At 47.6% G+C, this 16509-nt stretch overlaps 1 protein-coding gene across 10 annotated transcripts in view; it reads left to right on the top strand.

Moving 5' to 3' along the window:
* Positions 1-16509, top strand: part of KDM1B (lysine demethylase 1B) — a 68102-nt gene that overhangs the window by 45710 nt on the left and 5883 nt on the right. For 5 of the 10 annotated variants that reach the window (XM_042937802.1, XM_042937801.1, XM_042937800.1 and 2 more), the window contains 8 exons: positions 328-455; positions 1475-1606; positions 2150-2224; positions 6473-6589; positions 7317-7442; positions 8754-8876; positions 10718-10870; positions 14595-16446. In XM_042937802.1, coding sequence (XP_042793736.1) covers positions 328-455; positions 1475-1606; positions 2150-2224; positions 6473-6589; positions 7317-7442; positions 8754-8876; positions 10718-10870; positions 14595-14678 — 938 coding nt within the window. In that variant the 3' untranslated portion in view covers positions 14679-16446. Of the gene's footprint in view, positions 1-327; positions 456-1474; positions 1607-2149; positions 2225-6472; positions 6590-7316; positions 7443-8495; positions 8709-8753; positions 8877-10717; positions 10871-14594; positions 16447-16509 lie in introns of those variants that run through there. The other 5 variants (XR_006202424.1, XR_006202425.1, XM_042937804.1 and 2 more) reach the window with 2 other exon arrangements.

Below are 16509 nucleotides of genomic sequence, written 5' to 3'. Positions count from 1 at the left end.
CTTTATATATGTGGGGGGTGGACGGGGGTGGGGGGCGGGGGTACTTTTTTCTCCATCTTGAGCCAAAAAGGAAAGTTTTTTCAACTGGGCAGAAATGAAACGTGGTTGAATGTAGCCTCCTGACCTTGTTTCCAGTTGAGATAAGCTTTTCCTTTGTGAGTGAAACCAACCTTCTCAACATATCCTCCCTCATGCCCCGAGTTGGCTTGGGAAGGGACCTGAGTTTAGCAGATTTTGCAGGTAGCAGGAGTTTGGGAACATAAGATAAGGAATTAGACAATAGTGTGACAGCCGTTCTTTTTCTGCTTTGCCCCCTTCCCCTTACAGAAAAGATCGAGGAGATCTACAAAGCCTTTATTCAGGAGTCGGGGATCCAGTTCAGTGAACTTGAACAACAGGTGCTTCACTTCCACCTGAGTAACCTGGAGTACGCCTGCGGGAGCAGCCTCCATCAGGTGTGGCTGGCTTCTGTGAAGCGCGCGCGCCCGCGTGTGTGTGTGTGTGTGTGTGTGTGTGTGTGCGCGTGTGTGTGTGTGTGTGTGCGCGTGTGTGTGTGTGCGCGCGCGCACGCGCGCTCACCCGCACCTCGCATCTAAGCACTGAACTCCCGACCAGTTTGGGTAAACAGGAAACAATGGTTCTGCTGTTGAAAAGGTCAAAAACCATGACTTCAGAGCATATTAACCCCACAGTGGTTTAGACTTTTTTTTTTTTTTTTTTAAGTGAGAGAAACCTTCCTTCCGATAATGTGTGCGAAGACTCAGTATGTGAACCAAGTGCAGGACGGCCACTGGGCTGGACCCGGGAGGGGCCCAGAGCCTTGTCCGTTCACTGCCGGTCTTCCCTTGTGCTCCACGGAGTCCCTGAAGGCATTTCTGTGGAACCGTCGTGGTCTGAGAACACTGCTCTCGGGAGACCAAAATAGAGTAGCCTTGCAGTTACGGTCTGCCTGTCTCACTGGAATAAATTTAAACTTGCCTCTGTCAGTCACTTGACCACTGTGGTCTTGATACTCAGACCCTCTGTATTTTGAATAGAGGCTCCACGGCTGACCCCGACCTCTTGTCCAACTCTGCACCTCCCTGCATCCGACTCCATTGTGGTTGGAGTAACCCTGTTTTCCAAAACTGTGCCGGGTTTCAGCCTCTGCACAGATGCCACGTTGAAGACACGTGGATGGCATATTTATAGCTGGAGTTGCTCAAACGCAGTTTTACTCATAGAGTTCTCCTTTTCCAGAATTACTGATATGTAATACACCGAGTGTGTTTATCAAGGAGTGGTGCCCGTGCCCAAATCATGTCTACCTTTTGTTCTAAGATCCGCTTTCCTGGGGCGCGTGGCTGGCTCAGTCGGTGGAGTGTGCCACTCTTGATCTTGGGGTCATGAGTTCAAGCCCTATGTTGGGAGTAGAGTTGACTTTAAAAAAAAAAAAAGAATAACATAAGCTTTCCTGCACATTATCATTTCCCAGGTGTCTGCTCGCTCCTGGGACCACAACGAATTCTTTGCTCAGTTTGCTGGTGACCACACTCTGCTAACGCCTGGCTACTCTGTAATCATTGAAAAACTGGCAGAAGGACTAGACATTCGGCTGGAGTCTCCAGTGAGTCTCCACAGCGGCCGGGAGGGGCGGCTCTGGTTTGGCCTTGGGTTTGGAGGATGGCAAGTGCGGGACACGTGGATTACACAGGAGACAGGTGCTTGCTGTGAGCCTGTTCGTCAGGCACCTCCACCCTCTGGAAGCAACAGTGGCTCAGATGCATTTTCATTGCTAATGAAGTGTTCAAGTGTCTCATGACCTCCCTGACACAATGCAGCCATTTTCACTCTCGAGTGTTCCCTTCCAGTCTTTGTCCTGCTGCATTGTATTGTGCATTGCTCTAGTCATAGAGGCCCCCGTTTACCTGTATACTTCACTCTAGACTGTGTTGTAAAGATTTTCCACTTTCTGACAAAGTGTTTATAAGTTGTAATGACTGAGCGATAGTTCCCTGAAGTCAGCTGTAAATGTCACTTAGATCTCTGAATGCCGGGAAGTGGTTCTCTGGAGTCTTGGAGGTCTAAACTCACGTGATAGAATTGGGGGAGGATCCTGGATCGTATGGGTCCGTCCCTCCTGGTTTTCATGGTGGTTTTTCTTGCGCAGGTGCAGAGCATTGATTATTCTGGAGATGAGGTGCAGGTTACCATGACGGATGGGACAGGATGTACAGCACAGAAGGTAGGTGCTAGCATTTCACGAGGTGTAGCCAGGGGCCTGGGGGTGGGGAAAACAGTGTTTTCCACCCGGAAGTTGGCCTTTGGCAGTCTGCCCGGAGCCTTGTTTGATTCCTGAAGAGTTCCCTGTCTCCACTCAGTTCTGTGTGGATGCGCAAGTCTCATTGACCTGATCTAACGCTGTATGCATTCATGGTAGACAGAATTCTGAATAGTGCTTATTGATTTACTTTTAATGGTTATTTTTGACAGAGACAGAGCCGGGGTGAGGGAGGGGCAGAGGGAGGGGGAGACACAGAATCCGAAGCAGGCTCCAGGCTCTGAGCTATGAGCACAGAGCCCAATGCGGGGCTCGAACCCACGAACCATGAGATCATGATCTGAGCCGAAGTCAGACCCTTAACCAACTGGGCCACCCAGGTGCCCCGAGTAGTGTTTCTTAAAGTAGGTTCTGTGGTACATCAGTCCTGAGAGTTGAACAAGAAGAGAAATTCTTTGGGCAAATAAGTTTGAAAGTGTTGTATATTGCAGTCTACTTTTTGAGTTAAATATGAGTGTATTAAAGGCTCTGAGAAGTCACGCATTCCAGAAAACTTAGTTTGCTTAATTCAGTACATACAAAGGTGGTGGGTTTGTTTGTTTGTTTAGTAGGTTTCTTTTGCCATGGAATCATTTTTCAGTCCAAGACAGCTCCATGTTTTCGTTTTGAAACTGGCAGAAGTACTTTTATGTTACTGGAAGTGTTTGTAAAGCACGTTAGTAGGTGGACACTGGAAGAGTGCTGTAACATGCAAAATCACACAGAGATTTCTAAGGTGTTGGAGAGCAAAGATGCTTACTTGGGGTGGAGGGGAAGTAATAAATCCTGTAAGTTTATTTCAGTTTAGCTATTTCTGACATGACCAGAATGTATAAATGACAGATCATCACTGGATTCCTAGATTAGCTGTGCTCTGCCCGTTTCAGTTCCCTAGAAGTATTTCAGAGTGCATGATACTCCTACTGAACTAAAGGATCTCATGTCAAATGAAGAGACAGGGTCTGGTGTGTGAGCCCAGGGGGTGGGTCCTCATATTATTCCTGCCATTGGCTAGCGGGGTAGTTAGGAATGGTAGTGTAGCCTTTGGACTCAGAGTGGGTCTTTAAAAATTTCTTTTTTATGTTTTATTTATTTTTGAGAGCAAGAGAGAGCATGAGTGGTGGGGGAGGGGCAGAGAGAGAGGGAAACACAGAATCCAGAACAGTCCCCAGGCTCCGAGCTGTCAGCACAGAGCCCGATGCAGGGCTCGAACTCACAGACCGTGAGAGCATGACCTGAGCCGAAGTCAGACACTTAACCGACTGAGCCACCCAGGGACCCCATGGACTGGTAGTGGTTCTCAATCCTGGCTCACGTTAGGACCACCTGGGAGGGGCCTAAAAAGAAAGGCTGCAGCACCCCCACCCCGAGATTCTCCGGGATTCAGTCTGGTCATGTTTGTGAAACTGCTCAGGTGAGTCCGATGTGTGGCTAGTGTCAGACCACTGAGCAGCCCTGCCCTTATGTGGGAGCCCCAAGCTGAGAATTTAAATTTAAAGCTCCTCGTGGTGGTAAAAATTGTTTTTAAATACCTCTCTTTAAAACTGTAAGTCAGCCGGAACGCCTGGGTGGCCAACTTGGGCTCAGGTCATGATCTCGCGGTGCGTGAGTTCGAGCCCCGCGTCGGGTTCTGCACTCACAGCTTGGAGCCAGGAGCCTGCTTCGGATCCTCTTTCTCTGCCCCTGCCTCGCTCCCACATTGTCTCTCTCTCTCTCTCTCTCTCCCTCTGTAATACACACAAACATTTAAAAAAAATTTTTAAATTGCCAGTCAGCTGATGGCTCAACCTGTGGTATTTTGTGACTCTGCCTGTCGACGGCTCTCGCTGGGTCCCCCTCTGCCTGACCCTAACCACGCACCTTTGCTCTTCTCTCTTGATGGCCAGCTCTCCGGGGTTATTAGGGCATAGCCGCAGGCTGTGTTCTCAAGTCTCTTCTGGAATGTTTACAGGAAGTATTTTTATAGTAGTCTGCAGAGATGGCATGGTTTGAGTCGGAAGCTTCCCGGACTTAGAGGTGAAAGACTTGCACCCCAGCGTGACCCACCAATAAACATCTGACACACTGTAATGCAGTTTAGGCTGGTTCCACCCAGGTCTGGCCTCAGTCCCTGACCAGAGCGGGCTCGTCCCTTTGGCCTGTTTGTTTACCTAAGTTCGTGTGCTTTTTTTTTTCCTTTTTGCTTTTTTTTTTTTTAATGTTTATTTTTGAGGGAGAGAGTGAGCCGGAGAGGGGCAGAGAGAGAGAGAGAGGGTCAGAGGATCCGAAGCAGGCTCCATGCTGACAGCAGAGAGCCTGATGCAGGGCTCGAACCCACGAGCCTCAAGATCATGATCTGAGCCGAAGTCAGACCCTTAACCGACTGAACCCCCCAGGCGCCCAGCTTCATGGGCTTTTGAGAGCGTTTTTGTTGTTAAGAAGATATCTAGATCTTATTTCCTTGAAGTTCTTCTGCATCCAAGAGAATAATTGTTCTCTTTTTTTTTTTTTTGGCTTGCTTGATGATGACCGAGAAAATGTTTTATATTTTATAAAAAGTTCCATGTGGCAGAAAATAGCGACAAAATCACAAGAAGAACTCTGGCCTTTCTGTGCTCCTGGAGTTGGGGTTCAAGCCACGTACGCTACATCTTTGCTGAGGGCTGTGGTGGATGTGGTGCTCGGCATCCAGTTCCATGGGATGCTCCTCCGGCCATGCTGCCTGCAGTGTGGACGGAAATGGACACACACACACACATACACACACACACACACACACACACACACACACACACGCTTCCTAGACTCCCTTGAAGCTGAGGTTCTAAATAGGAAATGTTGCAGCCACTCAGATGCACTGGCGTGAGATTTGGAAGGTATGGCATGGCTTTTCCTTCACTTCTGACCAGCATCGTGGTCAAGGTGTTAGGTTTTTCCGCAGAGGGGCCAGTAGAGGCTCCAGGGTCCGCTCATTAACTACAAGGGAGGCGTGAGGCAAGCACGAGGAACCCATTTCACAGTTTGTTCTAGAAGTGGTGTGCTTCTGGAGCTGGTAGCAGTGGTAATGGCTCCTCATCGTGACTGTGGTAACAGGGTTCTGGAGCCAGAAATTTTCTGATTGTGTGGAGAGACAGCAGCTGTGTTTGATGCAGGGTTTTGTGATGGGACCTCGAGAGTCTTTCTTGAAGGCTCTTAGCATCGGCACCTTCAACTCTCCTAAAGGATTGTGTAAGCCGTTGGGAGACCCTGCAATGAGTTGCTTCCTTCTTGGGGCTCCTGGGTGGCTCAATCAGTTAAGTGCCTGACTTCGGCTCAGATCATGATCTCACAGTCCATGAGTTTGAGCCCCGCGTCGGGCTCTGTGGTGACAGCTCAGAGCCTGGAGCCTGCTTCAGATTCTGTGTCTCCCTCTCTCTCTGCCCTTCCCCTGCTAGTGCTGTCTTTCTCCCTCCCTCTCACTCACTCAAAAATAAATAAAACATTAAAAAAATAAAAATAATAAACCAATTTAAAAAAAAAAGTTGCTTCCTTCTTAATAGCCCATAATGTTTTGAAGAAAATGTTTTTAAGTTTATTTATTTTGAGAGAGAGCATGAGCAGGGGAGGATCAGAGAAAGAGGGAGAGAGAGAATCAGAAGCAGGCCCCATGCTGTCTCACGGTTTGTGAGATCATGACCTGAGCCAAAATCAAGAGTCGGACACTCAACCAACTGAGCCACCCGGGCACTCCAGTAATCCATAATGTTTTTGATGGACTTTACCATTTATGAAGCATATTGATGTGTATTGTATGACTTTTAAGCATTATCCCGATTCTTTGGGGTTTGTAGGGCAGGTTTTACCTTGGCCAGGTATTAGAAAGTGTTAGTAACGATACACAAATGTAGTTCTTCTGATTCCATATTTAGGGCCATTTCCTCTTAACAGTACTGCTTTTCATAATTGGCATCTACTGACTCTTCTCACCCAGGGTTATTGTAAACCATCTAGACTTTTCTGCGAGTTCTTCCACGTGGATGCCGCTTCTGCTTAGCCAGGCGCCCTTGTGAACCGAACCGCCATGGCGGCTCTGGCTCTTCGCAGTAGAACATGGGACGTTGACAGTCTCGTGATTGGCGATAGACAGGAATTTCCTGGTCATGAACCCACTGGGTAGTTGTGCTTTTGTGTGTGAACTGTTCGTTTTCCCCCCAGGTGTTAGTCACTGTACCCCTGGCCTTACTGCAGAAAGGTGCCATTCACTTCAACCCACCGCTGTCGGACAAGAAGATGAAGGCTATCAACAGCTTAGGCGCGGGCATCATTGAAAAGGTGACCAAGTTACTGTAGCCTCAAAACCAAAGAGATGAATGTTGGGTGCCAAGGGTTCCTTACCTTCTGGTACTGGCTGAGTAGCGGATCATTTTTTCATCCAAATAAAATTCAAAGATTTTCTTTTCATTTGAGTAATTGTTGATGAAGAATACAAAAGGCTATTATCGGAACAGAAGGAGGAGAGCTGGCTGAGATCTCAGTTTTGCTTGACGTTTGGAAAATGAGTGTTGTTATTCAAGATTTGAACTTGGCATATAAATATATAAGTAAAGTGGGTTTTTTTTTTGTGTTTTTTTTTGGCTGCCTTCCAAGCCTACCCTCCATTAATTAATTGGTCTCAGTGAGGAGAATGTGTCACTTCCTCTGCCTTTAAATAAAATCTTCTCTAAGCAGAACGTGCCAGTGCTGGTGGCCCTAGGGGTAGGTGAGACTTTATCTTCAGAACATCTGCTTCAAGACCAGGTCTCGGGACTGCTTGGCATCTTCGGATTAGCCCAGGGTTTGTCAGTGGGTCCCGCCCACCCCACCCACGCTATCGGTGGGGGGATGGGACTGAATGGCCCCCAAAGCCAGATGCTCATGAGAGAACAGACGAGACAGGAGCACGGAAGGGGAGCATTTTAGGATTTTTTTGTGTATCGCTTTAGTTAACCGTAGATTGCGTCTTAGAGATTACTTCTGATTCTAGAAACTCTTAACCATCTTTCTCTTGCTCGTTTTCCAGATTGCCTTGCAGTTTCCATACAGATTTTGGGACAGTAAAGTTCAAGGGGCTGACTTTTTCGGTCACGTTCCGCCTAGTGCCGGCAAGCGGGGGCTTTTTGCTGTGTTCTATGACATGGATCCCCAGGTAAAATCGGTGGTGACATGCGGTTTGAATTCCCTTACTGCAGTTTAGAATTTGGATTGGTAATGACTCCTGCGTCAAACTCAGGAGCTAATGGACGTGGCGGATGCTGTAGATACGTACTTATATGCTGGCAGGGTACTTGGACTGGGATATTTTCCTACCGGAAAAGCCCGACATCTGCCATATTCTTTTCAAGTACTAATGTTGCTCCCTGGGAAGGGGATTCGTTCTTTGTGGAAACAGATATTTCGGGCTGATGGGGAGTCCTCTTAGGGAGAGTCAGCTCAGCACAGCACAGTAATGACTGGTGCCTGAACACTGCTCTCCCGGGTCCTGTGAGCACGGACGGAGGGCAGGGTATGGTTGGCCCCGAGGAGGACGAGGGCAGGCTCCGTGTTGGCAGATGTGACCGGTCGGGGAGCAGAGGGAGGGAGGGGCGTCCCTGGGACTTGGTAATACTAATGTCATGCAAAAGAATCACCTTTGGTGTTTTGTTCCCCCTTCTTCTCCCTTCCAAGAAACTTTCTTAATTTTTTTGTAATGTTTGTTTGTTTATTTTGAGAGAGAGTGAGCAGCACAGGGGCAGAGAGAGACCGAGGAAGAATCCCAAGCAGGCTCCGCGCCGTCAGCGCAGAGCCCGATGTGAGGCTTGATCTCACGAACCATGAGATCATGACCTGAGCTGAAATCAAGTGTCAGATACTTAACTGAATGAGCCATCCAGGCCCCTTAATTTTTTTTTTTAATGTTTATTTTTGAGAGAGAGAGAGAACAAGTAGGGGAGGGACAGAGAAAGAAGGGTCAGACAGAGGATCTGAAGCTGGCTCCATGCTGTCAGCACAGAGCCCAATGTGGGCCTTGAACTCATGAACTGAGATCATGACCTGAGCCAAAGTCAGAGGCTTAACTGACTGAGCCACCCTGGCGCCCCATCCCAAGAAACTTTGTTAAAAGGTTGCACTTGGGCAAAATTTCTTTACTGTTTGAGAAAGATTTTTTTCCCCTTATTTTATCTGCTGATCTCCCTTCTCCACCTTCTTCTGTTTCTTCTAGAACAAGTAAGGGAAAAAGCCAAGAGAACCCTGAATTTGATATTGACACTTCTTCCCGAGTTGTTCAGCCACGAACAGCAAAATGTAGAGATGAATACTGAGTTTTGTGAGGGAGACAGACCGGTGGTTGAAATGGGGCTGAGGGGCAGGGGGAAATCCTGAGATGTGTAGGACGAGGGCCTTCCCCAGTCGGAGCCGTGCATTCAGGGACCTCTGTACTGGAAGCAGGAAGTGTGAACTGTCCCTTCCGCGTCTGCAGAAGAAGCAGAGCGTGCTGATGTCGGTGGTCGCCGGGGAGGCCGTGGCGTCCGTCAGGACCCTGGATGACAAGCAGGTGCTCCAGCAGTGCATGGCCGCCCTCCGGGAGCTGTTCAAGGAGCAGGTCAGAGCCGCCTCCGGGACGGGGGAGAAGGCGGACGGCCGCGTCGGTCCCTCTCCCGTTGTCCGGCTGCCCGCTAAGTCCCCCGGCTGGCCTGCCAGGGCTGCCGTAACAAAATACCCCAATCTGGGTGGTTTCAACGATGGACATTTACGTTCTCGCAGTTCTGAGGCTGGAAGGTCCGAGATCAAGGTGCAGGCAGGTTTGGCTTCTTCCCAGGCCTCTCTCCTTGGTCTGCAGATGACCGCCTTCCCCCCGCGACCCCACATGGTCTTCCCGTTGTGCTTGGCTGTGTCCTAATTGCCTCTTCTTAGGACACCAGTCAGACTGGATTAAAGCCCACCCTCGGGACCTCATGGGAACTGAATTACCTTGTGAGAGGCCCTTTCTCAGATATGGTGATATTATGAGGTTCTGGGGGTTTAGGGTTCTGACACACGAATTTGGGGGGGCCGCAATTGAGTCTATAGCAATATTCCATACCGCCTTTCACGCCATTGTCTTCCTTTTGCTCACATCATCCGCACACCTCTTTCTTTTCCTTTTCCTTTCCCATTCCCCTTCCCTTCCCTTCTTCCTTCTTTTCCTCCCCCCACCCCCTTCCTTTCGTGCTAATCTGCAAAGGGTGGCAGTGCGCTGGGGCACAGACAGGCTTCAGGAATCTGCATGTCACGTTTGCTCAGGGGCGACGCGGAGCTTCCGTGTACCGTTCCTATTTTAGTACACGTGCTGCTGAAGCGAGCACCACATCCCCTTCCTTTCCTGAGGATGTAACAAGCTCAGCATTTTCCCTACATCCTGTATTAACCCAAACCCTAGTGAGCTTTGAGAGCAACCTTCCTTTCAAAGGGATGTTGTCCAGAATATTCTCATACCCTACAGATGCAGCTAGTCTCATTTCTGTCTTTTTCCAGAGGGGCTCAGGGTACTTCATATTTGCCAGTTGAGTACATCTCACAGTCTCTGCAGGTTGGGGAATGGCGTAGCTGTCATCTTTTTCAAATAAAGGAGTGGAAGTAGAAAGAAATGAAATGAGAGAAAAGTTACATAAAGTAGAGACAGAGACACCCGGGGGTGTTATTTTACGCGACGTGATTACATCTCACAGTAATCCCTAGTTTGTGGGTTTTTGTCCAAAAACTCATTTTCACATTCGTTGTTTGGAATTTAGCGCGTGGTTTCCATAGAACTATTTTTGTTTATTTTTTAAACGTTTATTTTTGAGAGAGGAGAGCACACGAGCAGGAAGGGGCAGAGAGAGGGGACAGAGGATCCGAAGCGGGCTCTGCACTGACAGCAGAGAACCTGTCTCGGGGCTCGAACTCACAAACCGTGAGATCGTGACCTCAGCCCAAGTCGGACACTGAACCAACTGAGCCACCCCGGCGCCCTCCGTGGAACTGTTTTTCATGGTGGTGCTCGTCAGGGGCACAGAATGACTCGAAACTTAGTGAACGTGAAACATGGCCTCGTCTGGCCGTTCCTTTGGAGCAGCCTGCTGAGAATGGAGGTCCCAGCACCGCCCCTTCCACTCTGGCCCAGACACCCCTCCGCCACCGTCCCCCGGGCACACGCCGGTCACTGGCGACGATAAGTCTCCGGCAGGATGAAGGGTGGAAGTGAGCCGTGGGGGAGGCCGCACGGTTGGGGCGGGAGATGGAGGAAGCTGCACAAATGGGGGTGGGGGAGCCCGGGGGGAGCTGCAGGGGGGCAGAGGGGCCACAGCAGAGTCTAAGAGGATTAACTCCGTCTCCAGAGGAGGCGGGAGTGTAGATTTGTGCTCTGGCTGCGCACGTCCAGGCCCCTCTTTGATCCCGGCTCCTGGTTCCCTCCGCCCCACACAGGACGTCCCCGACCCCACGAAGTATTTCGTCACTCGGTGGAGCACGGACCCCTGGATCCAGATGGCGTACAGCTTCGTGAAGACGGGAGGGAGCGGAGAAGCCTACGATATCCTCGCTGAGGAGATACAGGGAATGGTCTTCTTTGCTGGCGAGGTGCGTGTGGCCATCCTGAACCCGCTCGCTGTTGTTTTCGTGACTTTCTTTTAATGAGAGTGATGTACGTCCGGCGTTTAAAAGCAGAGTCGGATACGGTCAAAAGTATTAGGACCCTAAGACAGCAGACAGATGCCCCCTCAGCGTCCTCCTCCCACCCCCAGGGCGGCCATTTTTAATGCTTTCTGTTGTTTCTTCAGGAATTTACTTCATGTTTTCAAATATTTGTATCGTTGACTTCTGGTTCGACAAAGTAGACATTGGAGCACCTGGGTCGCTCAGTCGGTTAAGCGTCTCTTGGTTTTAGCTCAGGTCACAATCTCACGGTTTGTGGGTTCGAGCCCCACGTCGGGTTCTGTGCTGTGGGCGAGGAGACTGCCTGGGATTCTCTCACTACCTCTCTCTGCCTCTTCCTCTCTCTCTCTCTTTCTCAAAATAAACTTAAAGCAATTAAAAAAAAAGTAGACATTGCTGACTTATCAGGTGAAAGATTTAGCCTGTTTAGTGTGGTTATTTCACACTTGAAATGGTGCTCCTGTGATGTGGCTTCCTGCTGAGCCACGAAGCTCTTCATTGACTTCGTTTTTACACAGCTTCCTGTTTTCTTGACAGTCTCACTGGCCCCTTTTTTCATTAGCTTAATTCTTTCTGTGCTTCTCCTCGGGCCCCTCCGCCCTTCAGGCTTCCCTCAGTCACAGCTGAATCCCTGTGAGCTGGTGTGTTAGCTCCATTTTTGAAACCCCCTTCCTGGGGGTCCTCTTGCCTATGTTCTGGTCTATCCTGGCTGATCTCTGGGACTCCTCCTCACCATTTTCCAGGTTTTTATTTTCTAGATACCTTTCTCCTTTTTTTTTTTATGTGTATTTTTTTTAATTGTGGTAAACTATACATATCATTTACTACCTTAACTATTTTTTTAAGTTTTTAAATATTTAAGGAATTTCACATGTGATTCCTTCCACTGCCAATCGATCACCGGCGTTCCTCCAAAGTCAGAATCATAATCTTCAAAATAGCTTTTATTTTTTTAATTTTAAAAATTATTTTAAAAATGTTTGTTTTGAGAGAGAGAGTGTGTACGGGTGGGGGAGGGACAGAGAGAGAATGGGGGAGAGAAAATCCCAAGCAGGCTCTGCAGTCTCAACAAAGAGCCTGACCTGGGGGCTTGAACTCGTGAACCTGTGAGATCATGACCTGAGCCGAAAGCAAGAGTCAGGTGTTCAACCGACTGAGCCACCCAGGCGCCCACAAAGGTTCCAGTTTCTGCACATCCTCACCAGCAGTGTGCTGTTTTCTGGCTTTTGGTAACAGCCATCCTAATGGGTAGGAAGTGGCCTGGCTCCTTTCTTGGTTTACTTCTGTTGAGAAATGTTTTGCTGTTTTGATTACTGATTTTTTTCGGTGCCTGTTTTTCGCTTGCTTGTAATCTGGAAGCTCATATCCTTCCGTCCTTGATTTCTTGCTTCTGACCATTTTCTCCTCACGTTTTTTATTTCTCTTATTTCTACATCTTCCATTACATAAATTGGAACTCCTAAACTGATTTTCTGATCTTCTTTTCTTTGCTGTTACTCGTGTGTCTTATCCTGTTTGTCTCCTTGAACTGACTTTGGGAATTTTGGCTCTTTTATGAGCACTTTCTTGCCCTCAGGTTCTTCTTTTGGTAGCATCCTCTTCTTGCTTAGTGACTCCTCAGAGTTCTAGTTTGTTTCCGTCAGCCTCCTCTTCCCACACATCCAGATATCCCATCGTTGACTGCTCAGACTGGAGGGAGGCATTTTTACGAAAGCCTGTTGAGAACGCCCACGAGCTTGCCAAGGGGTGGTTGGATCCCCAGACAGTCTATCTACAGCTCTTTGGGAACATGCTGGGTGCCGGCAGCCTTGCTCTTAGTTATGAAGACCTGACTCAATCCCCACGTTCTTTGGTGCCTCACCCCCACCTCTGCGTCTGGTCTCCAGGGGGTCGTGGCCATGGGGGTAGGGAAGCTGGTGAGGAACCAGATTGCTTGCTCTTCCAGTCCTGTTTTCACCGGTGCCCCGCCTCTGCCTCCGTCCTTCCCGACGCCTCCAGTGGCTGAGATGGTTAAAAGGTTCTTTGGGGTGAATCGGCTTGCTTTGGATCACCTCCCCCCGCCCCCCGCCACCCTCCCCAAACTTCACCCAGTGAAGAGAATCCTCAGAGCTCTTTCATCTGCTTTCATCCTTTGTGGATTATAGTTTGGGACCGCCCAGGTCTTCTAGTGCCATCTAAAATAGAGTTATCTTTTCTCTCTCTGATTTTTGGATGATTACAAAAGAACGTCATTTAAAAACTGGCTGTGTGGTTTGTCCTTGGCCTGCAAAGCTTTGTGGGAACAGAGCGTGACTGCACGCCAGGCAGCAACTGTCCGCTGCTTCCAAGAGAAGCTGCATTAGGCTCGTGTGATACAGTTGTTACTTCACACTGAAAACATTAAAGAAAACATTTTTTATTAAAAAAATTTTTTTTAATGTTTATTTTTGAGACCACGTGAGTGGGGGAGGGGCAGAGAGAGAGGGAGACACAGAATCTGAAGCAGGCTCTAGGCCCTGAGCTATCAGCACAGAGCCCGACATGGGGCTCGAACCCATGAAGTGTGAGATCGTGACCTGAGTCGAAGTCGGACGCTTAACTGACTGAGCCACCCAGGCGCCCCTAAAAAATTTTTAAAGCCATTTCTCTGAGGTTTCTGCCATTTTTTGCCCCCTACTAGTAATTGTATTTTTTCTAATGTTATGTATTTAGTTTTTAAGTTTATTTTGAGAGAGAGCCAAGGGGAGGGACAGAGAGAGGGAGACAGAATCCCAAGCAGGCTCTGTGCCATCAGCACAGAGCCCAGCACGGGGCTTGAACCCACGAACCATGAGATTGTAACCTGAGCCAAGACCAAGAGTCAGACGCTTAGCCGACTGGAACCACTCCGGCACCCCGGTAATTGTATTCTTACCTCCTGACCATTCCTCTCCATTTACTGAAGTGTTTGGCACTGGCTGTTGTCCCTTGCATCCAGCCGTAAATCCAGGTGACATGGAACATACCTCAGTTCACGTGGAACTTCCTGCGTTTCCTATCCTCCTCCATCTTCTGAGATCGGCTCACCCCCGCTTCAGTGACTCTTTCCCATAGCTACATCCCAGACCTTGTCGCCGTCCCCACAAACCCCCAAGCCACAGATCAATCTGCTGCTTGCCCTGGTTTGCCGATTCTGTTCCCACTCCGACCTCCTGGAGAGCGGTCTTCTCCCACGGACAGTCCTCACCTTTCTGTCCCCTCCCCGTTGACGGACTCCTCTCTGTCCTGTGGCAGTCCTCTAGCAAAACTCCAGCCGTGGGTGAATTGGTTCGCTTTCTGTGCTCATCACTGATTCCGACAGCGAGACTACTTGTCTGGGGGGCAGCGGCGGGGACGGGCAGGGATTGTATCGTCTTCGTTCTTCTTAATTCCGGGACACGGTGTGTATGTGAGTAATATCCTAAGGAGTGCCACTCAGTCCTTCACGGGAGTGGTGAAGCAGGGTGGCACGGCCAGAGAACAGCAGGTGCAGGGTGGGGGTGGGGGGAGGTAGAGTGTTAACGTGAGCACAGAGGAGCGCCTGCCGGCAGTCTCGATTCGAGGATCAGAGAGTGTACGCTTGTTATTATGTTTCGGTGATCGCCTGAGTTCCTTATATGTGATTTCCAATTATGCAATTTTTTTCTTACAGGCAACAAACAGGCATTTCCCACAAACTGTTACAGGGGCATATTTGAGTGGTGTTCGAGAAGCAAGTAAGATCGCAGCATTCTGAATAGAATTTGTCTGGACCCAGCTTGCTTCTGTGCTCCAAATGGTAAAGTTTGAAACACATGTTAAACCTCACTTTCATAAAATCAAGACAAAAAAAACCTCCTCCTGAGAGCATTAGCCCCAAGAATCCTTTTGTAAGCACTTATATTTAATTGCATTTTCCACAGGTGTGACTAGGGCTGTCTTCTGTATTTCAGAACAAAGCAGAATATAACCTTACATTAAGACAGGATTTCTTCCACGGTTGGAGATTCCCTTTGAATTTTGACACCTTGTTTGGCTCATCAGTTTTCAAACATTGAGAAACCATTGTTTTCAAACATCAAGAAACCAAGCAGCAATCATTAAAAAGGCAGATAAAGCCACGGGTTTTTCTTCTGTCACAGTTCATCAGTATCTTTGCCAATGAGCCTTAAGATTTTTATATAGCTCCAAAATTGAGCTTTTACTTAAAATTTAGATAGAAATCTTTCCCTTTCAGATACAGCACAAACTCTTCAGTTAAAAGTAAATGAAGCTTCTAGACTATTTTATATTGTACATATTTCTTTCCATTGGGTATTCAAAAGAAATTTAAATTTGGGTCTCTTTTGTGATAAAACATTTCAGATTTGTGCACTCATTGGCAAACAGCAAAATTTTCAGTTCCTCAAACAGTATAGGCGTTCTGTGATTTTCGATGGGGTAGAGATAGTATAGTCTTCATACTTGAGACCATGTAGAGTAGGGCTATTTTTCTTAGAGCCAAGTTTGGTCCGATGGCACACTTTAGCCTTAATTTTGGCAACCACTGGCAAAAAGATCTTGTCAGAATACTTTAATAAAACTCCCTCTACTGCCTCTTTTTAAAACAACTGATCCAGTCTGTTTTTTGCAGCATGATGTTTTCAGTATTCCACAGGCAGGTCCACCGGAAAACTGCAGAAAATGTGAGATTTCCTGGTAAATATTTCACATTTAAAGCCATATCTTAAAAGCTGGAGAACATGGCACATATTCACTTTTTCCTTTTTTTCTCCTCCTGACAAAAGAATTCAATTAAACTCTGGTTTCAGGGACTTCAGGATGCTTATCTTGCCAAGAAGTTAGAAAAGCGGATGGTAACTTAAATGCTTTTGTTTTAAAAAGTCTGAACAGTTCTTTCAATTATGTTAGTCTGCATTGAAAAGACTCAAAAGGACATTTTTCAGAATATTAGGTATTTTTAAAATTTAAAGTCAGCTTGTAAGTAGAAATAGAATTTTATGGAGACGTTAGACGGTTTAGACCCCTCCCTCCTCAGCAAAGTATGATACAAACACAAGAAGGCAAACAGCAGTAAATTGGTTTCAAAGTTGGGTTAACATAGGAAAATGTTGATAGACTATCTGATGAGACTCATTGGTACTGGGAAGTATTCTGTTTTAAAAATGTTATGTGTTAAACTGTTTAAAGAATAGCATGTATTTAGTGATAAATGCAAAATATTTTAAGTTTGAAATGGTTCACGGTTAGTCTCTGGGCTCTTAAACTTGTACTGTGCTACAAGCAAACTAAGGAAAACCCTAGTTAGCTCAAGCGCAGTAAATGTGTATTTAAAAAGTTTCCTGTCCCAAGTGACATCATTTGACATTTTGTTAAGGAACCACGGTACTTTTGAGTTTTTGACTGTTTTTCACAGTTTGAAGATTTTGTAATTGAAGAGCAGTGACTACACAATGTTTTAACTGCAGATTGTGAACAGCTGGTTGTGTAAAACTGCTTAATAAAAACTAGACTTGTTTTTCAAATACCGTGCACTGTAGTGGTGAGCACTGGGTACACCTTCCCCACGACCTTTCACGCACACCACC

This window comes from Panthera leo, chromosome B2 (genome assembly GCF_018350215.1).
Source record: "Panthera leo isolate Ple1 chromosome B2, P.leo_Ple1_pat1.1, whole genome shotgun sequence".
Lineage (NCBI taxonomy): Eukaryota > Metazoa > Chordata > Mammalia > Carnivora > Felidae > Panthera > Panthera leo.
The sequence above is the reverse complement of the archived record's forward strand: the minus strand, read 5'-3'. Positions and strand labels throughout refer to the sequence as shown.